At 38.2% G+C, this 14,322-nt stretch overlaps 1 protein-coding gene across 1 annotated transcript in view; it reads right to left on the minus strand.

Annotated features, from left to right (window-relative positions):
* Positions 1–9,776, minus strand: part of LOC117091994 (cytochrome P450 2J2) — a 32,241-nt gene extending 22,465 nt beyond the window's left edge. The window contains exon 1 of the mRNA XM_033225075.1: positions 9,514–9,776. Within this exon, the coding sequence (XP_033080966.1) occupies positions 9,514–9,723 (210 nt within the window). The 5' untranslated portion in view covers positions 9,724–9,776. The remainder of the gene's footprint in view (positions 1–9,513) is intronic.
* Positions 9,777–14,322: the final 4,546 nt, after the last annotated feature.

Below are 14,322 nucleotides of genomic sequence, written 5' to 3' on the forward strand. Positions count from 1 at the left end.
GAATGAGAGCAGCAATGTGAAAGGCACTTTGTTTTCTGGTTCCAGGCGCACAGCCACCCGGCGAGTCTCCGCGGAATGAAAGAGCTCTGTGTGCAAAGGGCCGTGGATGCATTCTTTTTTTTTTTTTAATCTAGATTTTATTTTATTTTATTTTATTTATTTTTTTTTATTATACTTTAAGTTCTAGGGTACATGTGCATAACGTTTATATCATGTATAACTCCCCAATGCAATCCCTCCCTCCTCCCCCCTCCCCCTGATAGGCCCCAGTGTGTGATGTTCCCCTTCCCGAGTCCAAGTGATCTCATTGTTCAGTTCCCACCTATGAGTGAGAACATGCGGTGTTTGGTTTTCTGTTCTTGTGATAGTTTGCTAAGAATGATGGGTGCATTCTTATGGTGGCAAAGGGGACAATAACCCACTGGTATGTGGGAAGAAGGAACTCATGGTCACAGGCAGCCATTGCTAAGCACCTTTCATATTTTATCTCATTAATCTCACAAGCACCCTACAGTAGTAATAAATTTTCTCCTCTTTCAAGAGGGAAAATCTGCGTGACAAAGTTTAGTGGAAGTGACAGAGTGAAAGTAAGAATGAGTGAGAGTGAGAGAGTTGGGGTGGGAGAGAGAGAGAGAATGGGGGTGTGTATGTTCATGAATATGCACAAGTGTGCAAATATCTGCAAATACAGGTTGGAGGACAGTGTACAGTCCCGAATCAAAATCCTTCCTAATCTACCTGTTCAACAAAGGGTACCAGGTAGACCCTGCCTTTTGTCTGCCTGGGTTGTGTCTAGCTGCAGGCAGTGGTAACAATCCAAAGGACTTCATTTCCTTTAGGTGTTTGTGGCCTCTTCTCCACAATCCAGATGCTTTTGCACTTACGCTCCACCATGTTCCTCTCAGAGCCCTGTGCCCAACAGTCCCCCTCAGAGCAAATAAAATGGGTTCAGTCTTATCCTACCACTTTGCTCCCACATTAAAGACCAAGCCTGAACTCAGTCCTTGTATTCTTTTGGCCCAGAGTCCTCCATCAATCTTTATCTCCTACACAGCATTTCCTGTCTTGCTAGGAAAAGCAGAGCTGAGATTCAATCTCAAGTCAGTTTGCTCCTAAAGTAAGCATCTTTGCTTCTATGAAATGGTATTAATGGAACCATACACATTAAGCATTTTTTTAATGTACACTTGCTGAATTTCTGGATGAACTTCTTAGGCCTGACAAGAAGGATTTCTTGACTAATTTAGAACATTAAATAAGGATGTTTTTGGAAGAGCTGAAAAATATCAGGTTAAGTCAAATGACTTCTAACTAGCAAAGTATACAGCCTAGAATCTCAGCTTGTACTTGGGAGGGATTCGGAACTCCATTACTATTTACTGAAATAAACTTCCTAAGAATTTTATCTCTACCAACTCTCTGCCATTGCATATTTCTAGTTAAACAGAACTAGATCAACAACTTGTATGATATTATCAACTGTTTAAAGACAGAGTAGGAGCCCTGGGATGAGGATGGCGATGTCTAACAATTCTTACATGCACCCTGTCAGTCATTTTATCCATTGCTTTAGAAAGATTAAATGACCCAGAGAGCTTCTGAGAAGATTTTGTAAGGCAGGGCACACTTTTCAATTGTATATCATTAAATGAGCCACGAATAAAAAAAACACCTCAACAGAATAAAACAAAAGGAGATAAAAATAAAATGCTTTGAAAGGCAAAAACAGTCTTAAAATCAGAAATGAAAATAGAAAAAGAAAAGAACTGAAACAGAATCTATAAAAGTCAAACAAAAGCAATAAGGGACAGGAAATGTAATGCTAGGAATAAAAATTCCAAATGTAGCATAAGCATTTAAAAAAGTGTGGAACAAAATAAAATAAATAAACTTCACAGTAAAGAGGAAGAAGTAAAGGATTAGTGGGAGAAGAGATTGAACTATTACACCATGGCTACCAAGAGATATAAAGTTGACAGAGATTCCACTTAATCTACGTTTTTAAATTTAATAACCAACAGAACAACGACACGAAAAGAGGAAAAGAAAAACAGGAAAAGAGTGTATTAATTCACACTCCTGCCAGCAGGTCAGAGGGTCTGTTCCCGAGCTGTGCCTGTGTGTGTGTGTGCGTGCGTGCGTGCGCCTGCGCGCGTGTGTGTGTGTGTGAGAGAGAGAGAGACAGAGAGAGATAAATCCTAATAGGCACAAAAATGCATGCTGTTTCTATATTTCTCTAAGGTGTAACATCTTTCCCTCAATCTGGATGTTGTATTTTTAAAGTCATATGTTTATGTCTTTCAAACATTTCCGTATCAAGGTATTCAACTTTTTTCTCATTGATACATGGAATTTCTAATAAAAAGTTGGAAATATAACTTTATTTTCATTTACATGCAAATCTGGAAAGATATCCACCATGGTCCTATAGAGGTACTGCTGAGTGTGTGTGTGTGTGTGTGTGTATGTATGTATGCACATGCGCACGTGTGCACGCATTCACAGTGGTGGCAGGATAGGCACAAGGACTCTCTCTTGTTAAACTGTATTTTAATATGCTGTCTCACTGTGTATGTATTGTTGCCTTTACAGTCAAAAAGCTTTTTTATGCAATAAAGAAAAAAAAAACAAGGAAATGGGAAATAAAGCTTTAAAACAGTGGTTCTTTACTTTTTTGAGTTATAGAATCCTTTGAAAATATAATGTATATCATAGACCTGCTCTCCGGTAAACACATACACAGCTATACACATAAACAGCTTTGCATGCAGTTTCAGGAGTTACCGGTCCTCTGGGGCCCATGAACTCCTTCTAAGAATAATGGTCTCACAGGTAGTTCTTGGGGTTGTGCTGGTTTCTGAGAACAGGTTGTGGAGATCAAATTGATGTTCAATTTAACAGGCTTTTATGATATGCTTAAGAGTTGCCAGGCACCTTCTGGCACTGGTGTATTATAAATGGAGGTAATACAAAGATCAACATGATATGATGTTTTCCTAAAGTGTCAAAGTCTCTTGTGAGAGACTGACTGTGCAGAAAAAAATTGGAATGCACTGCAGATGACATGTGTTATTATGCTGATAGAGAGGGACATAAAGCTATCACAATAAGAGATGGCTTTCCACCACAGATGTAAGAAAAATATCTCTTTAAAGAGTAGATGGTATCTGTGCCAGATTTTAAATGAAGGTCAGGATGTCACCAAAAAACAAACAGACAAAAACCAACAACCCCCAAACCACAACAATAATAAAAAAAACATGGTAAGAAATTAAAGGCATTCTAGGTTGTGGGAACATCATATACAGGTGTAAAGGGGAAATGCAGAAGGTGTTTGGGAGCAAGAGAGCTAGCTTGTCTGACTGAAGGAGAGAGTTCATTATTTAAAGAGCACTGACCATGTGGCAGGTCAACACCAGGTGCTGGGGAGTGCAACAAGTCCTTCACTTCAAGAAGCTAACAATCTAATGGAGCATATAGATAAATAATCACTTCTCATTATTATCATTCTTTACAATAAAATATTTGATGGGAGGAAGTTAAGAACCACATAAGAGGACCAGGGTTGAGGCAGGCTCCTGGGAAAAGTATCTTCTCAGTCGGTAAGGGAGATGGGAGACAAGGCTGACAAGGTAATCTGAGCTAGGCTGAGGAGAGTCTTAACATCAGGTATAATATTTTGGATCTTGTTTGGTTTTCAATCAGAATTCTAAGATGTTTAAGTAGGAGAGGTGATGTTAGGGAGTGCTTAAGAGTTTGGATTTTGAAGTTATACAAACTTGCTTGAATCCAGGTTCTGCTTCTTAGTTTCTGTGTGATTTGGGAGAAAGTTATTTAACTTTTCTCTGTCTTAGTTTCCAAGTCTATAAAATGGGGGGTGTTATTAGTTCCCATGTTTAGTATTGTTGTGATAAGTAATCACAATACTAAAATTAATAATAAAATTATTCTGGCTCAGACCATTTTTCCCTATTAAAAATCTTCTGTCCCTTTACTCCATTTAGCCACTTGCCAAAAATCAAAATTTCCTTTAAAATTCAGCCCAATTTCTTCCAACATTCTACAAAAGGTTATCCCCAGGGTTTCCATTTAGTGATCCAATCTCCTTATATTCCATTTGGTTACCAAGTGTGTACACTATACATTTAGTCCTACACAGCCTTGTACTTTGCCTGGCACATGATAAGCACTTAATAAATGTCTGTTGAATGAATAAACATGTGAGTAAATCAATTGTCCTGTAACTATGTCATGAAAAGTCAGGCAACATAAAGTAGATAACGGGTATACGTAGGGAGACCCCCTGAAACTATTGCTACAGAATAAAAGATGAAATGCTCCTGATTATTGTAAATGCAAAATTGCATGCCGGATTGTGTAAAGACAATGCCAGCTGGGCTGCCAGAATGAGCCAACAGCACGTGGTGTGCTTCCCCCTGTAGAGAGCCTATAAATGGATGTGCAGTCAGGGAGGTTTCACATCACCAAGATTCCTATCCCAGAAAAGCAGATGTTCAAAGCTCTGGGAATGGAATGCAACCTTTGTGGAGAGCCTATAAATGGACGCATGAGGGGCACCTGTTCATATGGATAAGATAGGGCTATAAATGCCTTTATCTTGCCACGATTCTTCTAGGTCTCTTTAGGGTTAAGGCATACTCCGTTCTGAGAATTTTTGGTCTAACTGTATGTCTAGCTTCATGTCCTGTTTCTATTAACTGTTTGTAACCAGCTTTTGCTGCAGCTATTACTGCTGATTAATATCTTGCTAATCATAGGTATGGACTGTGTTTCTGTTTTAAGGCTCTGTTAGAAATTGCTGATGCACACACTATATTGTAAATTCTTATTTCTGTATACTATACTTCTGCATACCGATGTTATGTTAAAGAATTACTTCATCCCCATGTGACCATCTCACCTCATAATCAAATGACCCCAAATCCCTCACTAATCTACCCCCGCCCTCACTAAAGTTAATAGTAAATGCTGGTATATCCAGTGCATTGGCAGCATCACAGGACCAGAAGGCAGTGACCCCCTGGACCCAGCTTTCACTATCATGTGTGTGTCTTCTCGACCTGCCAATCCGCCTGGGAACAAGGAAAAAGCCTCATCACATTGCGGGCTGCTGGCCAGATCCCGCAATAGGTATACAAATCAAATAGCCTTGGGTTCAAATCCTTATTTGTTATTATTTAGCTGAATAACCTGGGCAGTTCACTGTTTGTTTTCAGTCAGTTTGCTCCATGGTAAAATGGAAGCACCACCAGATCGTACCTCACTTGTGTGCCTATCATGAAGATGAAATGAAAATTAACATAAAAATCCTTATGTAAGATCTATTAGTTAGTACTTAATGTTTTCCAATTGCAAGAATGTACATTTAATTATAACTAAATTACACAATTTAACTCCATTTGTCTTACACCCAGAAATATAAAAATGCAAACCTATATAAAATAAAAATAAACAGTGACAGTGTGATAAAAAAAAAATCACAGGGCCAAGGATGAGATCCTAGTCTCAGTTTTATCACTGGCTAGTTTTGTGACATTAGGCAAGTCATTTAACCTCTCTAGAAACACCTATCTTAGGAATACAACAAAAGTGCAGATCGAGCTTCTTATTCCAGACAAAGTTGAATGAAAGCTTTCCATTTTACTTCTATTAATCATGACACCAATTAACACAGACAAAAATATCTTCAAGAAAAGTCTACTCTCTCTAGCCAAAGGACTAGGAAAAGGAAAGCCCAACAGGACAAAAACCATTTAGCCTTTTTACTTCTTTGTTGTGGAGGCAAATACCATGAAAAACATTTGACCCTTCCCAATTCTAAAAGGTCCTACAGAACTGGAGTACATGGACAGTACCTTGTCTTTCACCCTACTTTGCAATAATGAGGTAGTACCCTTCTCTGCTGAGGCTGTGAGCTGAATTGTGACTTCTATTCCTAAGCTGAAGTAAAGAAACTCCCTGCAAGAGTCAGAGGGCAAATTAGGACTTCCAGCCTTCTTCTATAGTAATAAGGAGGTGCACTTCCCCTTGGAGCAGATATGGGCAGATCTCTGACTGTCTTCCCTCTGTAGTAAAGAGTAAGCTACTATACCAGAGGGTTTCCTGTCTTCTGTTCCATCTTCCTTTTCCCAAGCTTGTACTGATGAGAATGTGAGATGGGCTCCTGTGGGAGTGGGTAATACAAAGTGGAGTAGACCAGAAAGCACTGCAGAAGCTTTATAACCTGCATTGGTATTTGAACTGCCGCCCACAAAAGTGAGCATTCAGAATCTAAGTAGGCTATATGCTAAAATAAAAGATCTGTATAGTATCCAGGGTAAGTCTTGCAACAAATATATAAAATGTCCAGGATATAGTCCATAATTACTCACCTTACCATGAATCAAGAGAACATCAATTTGAGTGAGTTGACACCAACAGTGAGATGATACAGATGTTGGAAATATAGAATAATTAAATATTTAAAAGCAGCTGTTATAAAGCTTTTCCAATAACTATGAATAGTCTCAAAACAAACAAAAAATTAGGAAATTTTAACAAAGAAATAAAAGATAAAGAAAGACTAGTGAAAATGTTAGAACTGAAAAATACAATAGAATAAATTTAAGAATTCAGTTACAATAGCTCAATAGCAGAATGGTAGTAATTGAAGAATCTGTGAAATTGAGGACAGATCAGAACATATTCAAACTAAACAACACAGATAAACTACATTGGAAACAACAAAAACTGAGAGTTTCAGGAACTTGTGACACAACAAGAGATCTACCATTTGTGCTATCAGTATCCAAGAGTCCAAGAAAGAGAGGAAACAGAATGTGTAGTTGAAGAATATTTGAAGAAAGAGTGGCTGAAACTCCTCCAAACTGGCAAAAGACAAATCTATAGTTTCAGAAACCCAGACAGGATAAACCCAAAGAAAGTGGCATCAAGATCTATCATAATTAAACCTCTAAAATTTAAACAAAAACAAAAACAAAGAAGATTTCTTGAAGGAAGGCAGTGAGAAAAGGTTCATTACATATGGGGGTTAACGATTCAGATGACAGTAGATTTCTTAACAGAAACCACAGAGGCCAAAAAGAAGTAGCACAACCTTTTAAAATGTTGAATGAAAGGAATTGTCAACCTAGAATTCTATGTCCAGTGCAAATGCACTTCAGAAATGAAGGTGAAATGAAAACATTCTTAGATGAAGGAAAACTAAGAGAATTTCTTGCCAGTACACCTGCACTAAAAGAATGACTAAAGGTAGTTCTTCAGATCTGAAAGGATATGATAAGCTTGTAACATCAGAAATGAAAAAAGATAAATGGAAAGGGTAAATAAATGGGTAAATACAATAGACTATTATTCTCTCGAGTTTTCAAAATTGCATTTAACATTTAAAAGCAAAATTATAATATTATCTGATGTAGTTCTCAACGCATATAGAGATAACACTTATGACAAGTATGAAGTAGAGAGGGTACAGGAACCTAAATGGTTGCAAGATATCTGTATTTCACTTGAGGTGGTAAAATTTTTATACTAATAGACTGCAATCAGCTACATCTGCATATTGTAATCCTTAGAGCAATCACTTGTAAAACACAATACAAAAAGAGCTGCTAAAATCACCTCAGATAAATAAGAATAAAATTATTTTAATATATTCAAGTAATTCGCAGGAAGATGGGAAAAGAAAAACAGAGGCATAAAAGCAGGAAAAATAATAAATAATAAATAAATAATAAAATGCTAGACAAATCTTAGTATGTCAATAATTACATTAAATATAAATAGTCTACATTCATTAATTAAAAGACAGAGATTGCCAGAATGAAAAAAAAGACCCAAGTAGTATATGCTGTTTTCAAGAAACGAATTTCAAGTATAATGATACAAGAAGGTTAAAAGTTAAAGAATAGAAATGCATGTACCGAGCACATACTAATCAGAAACAAAGTTGTTGTGGCTATATTAATCAGATAAAGTAAAGTTTAGGCAAATAGAATTTTGAAGAATTAAGAGGGACATTACAGGATAAAGGGATCAATTCACTAAGAAGACATGATAATCTTAAACGTGTATGTGCAAAACAACAGAGTTTCTAAATACATAAAGGAAAAACTACTAGAACTGGGGAGAAATAGATACTCCCAATTGTCCTTGGAAACTTCAACATTCCTCTTTCAGTAATTGATAGAATAAGTAGATAAGAAGTCAACAAGCACAGAGGCGAACCAAACAATATCATTACTCAGTAAAATCAAATTGATATTGATATCAATTACTTCACCCAATAATAATTTATATCAATTATTCCACCCAACAATAGTCAAATACATATTTTTTTCCGGACTGCATGGCACATTTATCAAGATAAACTATATCTTGTGTCATTTAATCAACCTTAACATATTTAAAAGAACTGAAATTGTACAAAGTATGATGTTTGACCACAATAGAATCAAACTGGAAATAATTAAGAGAATGATAACAAAAAAATCTCCACATACTTGGAAATTAAACAACATATTTATTAAACAAGGGCACAGGTTTGGGGGCTTAGCTTTAACCTTCTGTGACTAATTCTGTCAGTATTACCAATGGGGTATTTCTCCCATAAAGTGATAAAACTTTGTCTATCAATATTTGAGTACAATATACAGCCATGTGTTTAAAGCACTGCAGGTATGTGTAGGGAAAGGAGAACTAATATTTGTTATGTACCAACTATAAGCCATGTCAATATTGACCACTCACTATTTTAATCTTCATAATCACCTGTCTTGCTGTTCTCTCTCAGCAAGGTACCTGTGCTGAGGTACCTTGGCAGGAAAACCGGCACTTGTTTCTTGAGAGAGAGTTGGATGTCTGAGAGAACTTGAAAGAATTCGGTCACCAGAGTTGGGGAGCCCTGATAGGAGATTATTGCATAGAGGCAGAAAAGCTGCATCAAGAAGGGTCCCAGGTGGTTCAGTCAGGAGTCTGAACACCGTTTGGCAAAAATTTAAGCAGAGGAGGAACATTTTAAAATTATTACTTAGTGAGAGTGCACTGCTAGGGAAGGAGACTGAAGGTGGAGGGGTCAGTTAGTGTAGTGGGAATAACTCAGTTGAGAAGTGATGAAGATTGAGGCAGTATTATCACCACTTTATGTATGGGAAATGAAGTTTCTCAGAAAGAAAGTATAGCATTTTTGAGGACAATCATATAAAAGAGGACAAGGTAATCACATTACAAATAAGGTGTTCCAATAATGTTTAACATGATGACATGCAAATTAGTAAACATTTAATAATATTCCATCCCTAGAAAGTGTAGGTGGAATCGTGCCTGTTAATGGGTTAGGAAACGAAACCCAAAGTGGGTTTTGCCAGGTTACTAGCGTTAGCCACCCCACTTCCTGCCCTTCAACCCCCACTCCACCCACGTTCCCGGAACGTCCCTTGTGCTGCAGAACAGGGTTAGGGTGAGGACACGCCAGGCACCTTCTCCCGCTCCTACCGACTCAACCTCCAGGTGCAACTGATCGAAGTTCACAAGGAAGAAGCTGCCAAAGAAGGGCAGGGACCAGGGCCCCGGCGGGTAGTTCTTTGGGCGCCGTCTTTTGAGAAAGTCAGCAACGAGCAGAAAGGCGACAGTGCCCAGCAGGAGAGTCCGAGGATGGACCACTGCCCAGAGGGCAGCCGCCAGAGAGCCCATCGCTGCGAGCATGTCTCAGACGTCCTCCTGCTCTTCTGTGGTCCAAGCAGGCGCCGGTCCCCGCGGCGCCTCCCCGTCCGGCCTCGCTCCCAGCCGCGCCCCGCCTCCCAGCCCCGCCCCTTCGCAGCACCCCGAGAAGATGTCAGGCGCTGGATTCCCGGGAGAACACACACCAGTCTTACAAAAGACCAGGCTAGGAGCAGTTTCTTTTCTATTTAAGAAGCCCATGGGTTTACTGAGAGCATCACAGACATTTGAGCCTCTGTTCGGTTTAATCACCGTCTCTCCCATGATTGGAACCATGCCTGGTAAATAGTGATGACAACAGCAGTACCTAACATTTCTTGGGCTCTTACTAAATGCCAGGCAGCACATCTGCCTCTTTACAAAGATTCTTATTTCATTTTGACAAAATTATGCAGGAGAAGCTCTCGGTAGTCTCATCTTGCAGTTGAGGAAACAGAAAGGTTAAGTGCTAAGTATGTGGTGAACAAATAAATCCACCCTCTGAAACACATCTAAACGAGGTCCTGTATTTGAAAGTGTTTGGAAGATTAAAAGGCACTACATTAAAGCTGCTAGCACTGAGCAGCATTCATAATAAGTGCTTAATTAACATTTGTTGAAGGAATGTCTTAGTCCTGATCCTTGCTCGTTTGCTTTGAAAGGCTCCTCTCTGAAGCCCCAAGACTGTGGGACCGCCAGGTTCCGGTCTTTCATACCATCTGGTGAGTGCCTGCTTGGGTCTCACAAATGGTGAGACTCAAAACTTGAAACACAGCGCGGGAATAGTATAGTATACACTCATGTACTCAACATAGAGTCACATATTCTGCTTACAATATTTTATTTCTTTATTTTTGAGATGGAGTCTTGCTCTGTCACCCAGGCTGGAGTTCAGTGTCACCATCTCAGCTCACTGCAACCTCTGCCTCCGGGTTCCAGCGATTCTTCTGCTTCAGCCCCCTATGTAGCTGGGACTACAGGCATGTGCCACCACGTTCGGCTAATTTTTGTATTTTTGGTAGAGAGGGGGTTTTGCCATGTTGGTCAGGCTGGTCTCTATCTCCTGACCATAGGTGATCTTCCTACCTCGGCCTCCTGAAGTGCTAGGATTACAGGCGTGAGCAAGAAATGAAATAAGAATTGAAGTCTCTTGTTCTCTTTCTAAGGTCCAGAGAAAAATACTAGTCAGAGCTTAGCTTGTATCCTTCTAGTCCACATTTTCCTGTTTTACTACAGCTGTTATGCATCCATACAATATTTCTAATATTTATACCTGATATTTTTACACAAATTATTCTACAACTCAATATTATGTGTTTGAGATTTATCCTGATTGATATATGTGACTCTAATTCATTTAATTTAATAGATGGATAGTATTCTATTACTATGCCACAATTTATTTGCTCATTCTCATATCAATGGACATCAGGTTTGTTATATCTCTCCTTCCCCTTTTTTTTTTTTTTTTGAGATGGAGTCTCACTCTGTCTCCCAGGTCCTGAGTATAGTGGTGCTATCTCGGCTCACTGCAAGCTCCACCTCCTGGGTTCACGCCATTCTCCTGCCTCAGCCTCCAGAGTAGCTGGGACTATAGGTGCCCGCCACCACGCCTGGCTAATTTTTTCTATTTTTAGTAGAGACGGGGTTTCACCATATTAGCCAGGATGGTTTTGATCTCCTGACCTCGTGATCCACCCGCCTCGGCCTCCCAAAGTGCTGGGATTACAGGCGTGAGCCACTGCACCCAGCCCCCTTTTATTTTTTGCATTAAAAAATGATGCAGGGGAATGACTTCCATAATGGCAGCATGAGAAACCCCGTAAAACCTCATCCTAGGAAAAAACTGTGATTGCTAAAAATTATTTATAAAACTAAAATAATTTAAGTCCCTGAAAATTGTTGTAAAGGCAGACAGTAAAAAAATAAATTTTATTTAAGAAGAATCTACTAAACCCTAGTAAACACAGTAAGAGTCTGTGCCATTTGAGCCATAATCCACTCCTTCTCCTAGTCCTCAGATCAGTGTGACAGAAACCTCTTTCTAGACAATTATATCCAAGAACACTTTCCCTAGATCCCAAATGAAGGCTACAGTATCTCCCTGAGAGGGAAAAACTGCCAGCATTTCTCATACCTAGCCCCCAAATTTCATGTTGCAGGAGCTCTATTCTAGGCAAGACTGGCTAAGAGGTCTAGGGATATCCACCTCCATCCAGCCCTCACTTGTAATGCAAAAACAATACCTGCCTCATGCCATACTTGCCCTTATCCCAGCTTGCTCATGAGATAGAGGTTCCACACTGGGAGAGGTTAGCCACAAACACCACAGATGAATGCCTGAAACAATAGAGATTTTGGTGGCAAGCTATTAAGAGAAGGCTGGCAGTTCTATGAGAACAAGAAGCTAAACCATAGGCTAACTAGAAGTTTACCAAAGTCAGTCAGCACAAGAGTTAGCCAGGAAGAGCCTTCCTGGGATCAGAACAAATCTCAAAGTTTGGCCTCAAAGACTATTCCTGAGAAGCAGCCCAAATTTAATTGTATCAAATTGTGAAGCAATGTATGCCCCAAGACATTGTTGAAAACAATAGAGCAGTCAGCTGGAAGTCGGCAGAGACTGTGTGTAATACCAACAGAGGTAGACAGTTTTAAATATAGAACAGAGAAAAAGATAGTCAAAGAGAGCCCTGCCAAAGCCAATGTCATTGTATTGTGACTGTGTGCACACCCAAGTCCATGCCCTCAGTAAGTGACATCAGAGGCTTTACACTGTGAGGAAATATGTTTCACTAAATTAGTCCATCCTGTCAAGTCAGTAAACAAATGAAAGTACAAACAAAAATAATTGGAAGAGAAGGGCAGATCATTAGCCATAATTGCCATAATATATTATCTAAAATGTACAGTTTTCAACAAAAAAATGATAAGACATGCAAAGAAGCAAGAAAGTGTGACCCAACAGAGGAAAGAAAGTAGGCAACTGAAACTACCTGTGAGACAGCCCAGATGTCAAACAGCCAAGACTGTAAAGCAACTTAATTATAAATATGTCCAAAGAACTAAAGAAAATCATGGTGAAGAAAATAAAGGAATGTATGAGACAATGTCTCAACAGATAGAGGATATCAATAATGAGATAGAAATTATTTTTTAAAAAGTGGAAATTGAATTCAAAATTGCAGTAACTGAAATTTTAAAAATCACTACAGGGGATCAACAGTGGATGTAAAGTAGAAAAGGAAAGAATCAGTGAGCTTGAAGATAGCTTGATAGAGATTATGCAATGTAGAGGACAGAGACAGAAAAATGAATAAACTATCTCGGAGAAATGTGGGACATCACTAAATACACCAGCATATATGTCATCAGAAAACCATAGAATACAATGGTGAGAAAAGAGCAGAAATGTATTTGAGGAAATAATAGCTGTAAAATTTCCAAAATTTCAGGAAAAACATTAATCTATGTATCCAAAAATTCCAGTGAGCTCCAAATAGGATAAATGCAAAGGAATCCACATGCAAATACATCATAGTAAAAATACCTCATAGTAAAAATACTGAAAGACAAAGACAAAGAGAAAATCCTGCAAGCAGCATGAGAAAAATAGTTCATCCAATAAATTGGAACTCTAAAAACATTAACAGCTGACTTGTAATTAGAGAAAATGGAGACCAAAAGGCAGTAGGATGATATATTCAAAGTGCTAAAAGAAAAGAAAAAAACTCAGAAAACTGTTAACCCACTTGAGTTGTGTCTACCTCTTGGTTATTGTGAATACTGCTGCTACAAAGGAAGGTGTGTAAATATCTCTGAGATTCTGCTTTCAATTCTTTTGGGTGTGTTCCCAGAGACAGAGTTGCTGGATCATATGGTAGCTCTATTTCTTAATATTTGTAGGAACGACCATGCTGTTTTTCATATAGATTATACCATTTTGCATTCCTAGAAGCTGTGCCCAAGATTTTCAATATCTCCACAACTTCATTTGTATTTGTTATCTTCTGTTATTTTTTGTTATACTATTCATCCTAATATGTATAAAGTAGAATCTTACTGTGATTTTGATCTTAATTTCCCTAATAATTAGTGATGCTAAGTATATTTTCATGTTATGGTTGTTCATTTGCATATCTTCTTTGGAAAAATGTGTATTCAGATTCTTTGCCAATTTTTAACTGGGCTGTTTAATTTTTTACTGTTTAATTATGGGAGTTATTTATGTATTCTGTATATTAATCTTATCAAATATATGATTTCTGAATGTTTTCTCCCTAAAAAAAGGTGTCAGCCAAGAATCTTATATGAAGCAGATGGTTCATTTTTTAAAAAATGAAAGGAAAAACAGCTATCTTCAGATTTAAAAAATACAACAACTGAGAGAATTTACTGTTAGCAGACTTTAAGAAATATTTAAGAAAGTTCTTAGACTGAAAGCAAATGACCCTAGGTAGTAATTAGACTACATGGAAACACAAATTGCAAAGTTCATTATGTGATTATAAAAGATGGCATAAATGCATATTTCTTCTCCTTTCTCCCCTTAATTGCTATAGAAAGTATTTGTAAATATGTCTGGTTTCTAGTCCAGTGTGAATGGAG

The sequence above is a fragment of the Trachypithecus francoisi genome, unplaced genomic scaffold (assembly GCF_009764315.1).
Source record: "Trachypithecus francoisi isolate TF-2019V2 unplaced genomic scaffold, Tfra_2.0 Lachesis_group12, whole genome shotgun sequence".
NCBI lineage: Eukaryota > Metazoa > Chordata > Mammalia > Primates > Cercopithecidae > Trachypithecus > Trachypithecus francoisi.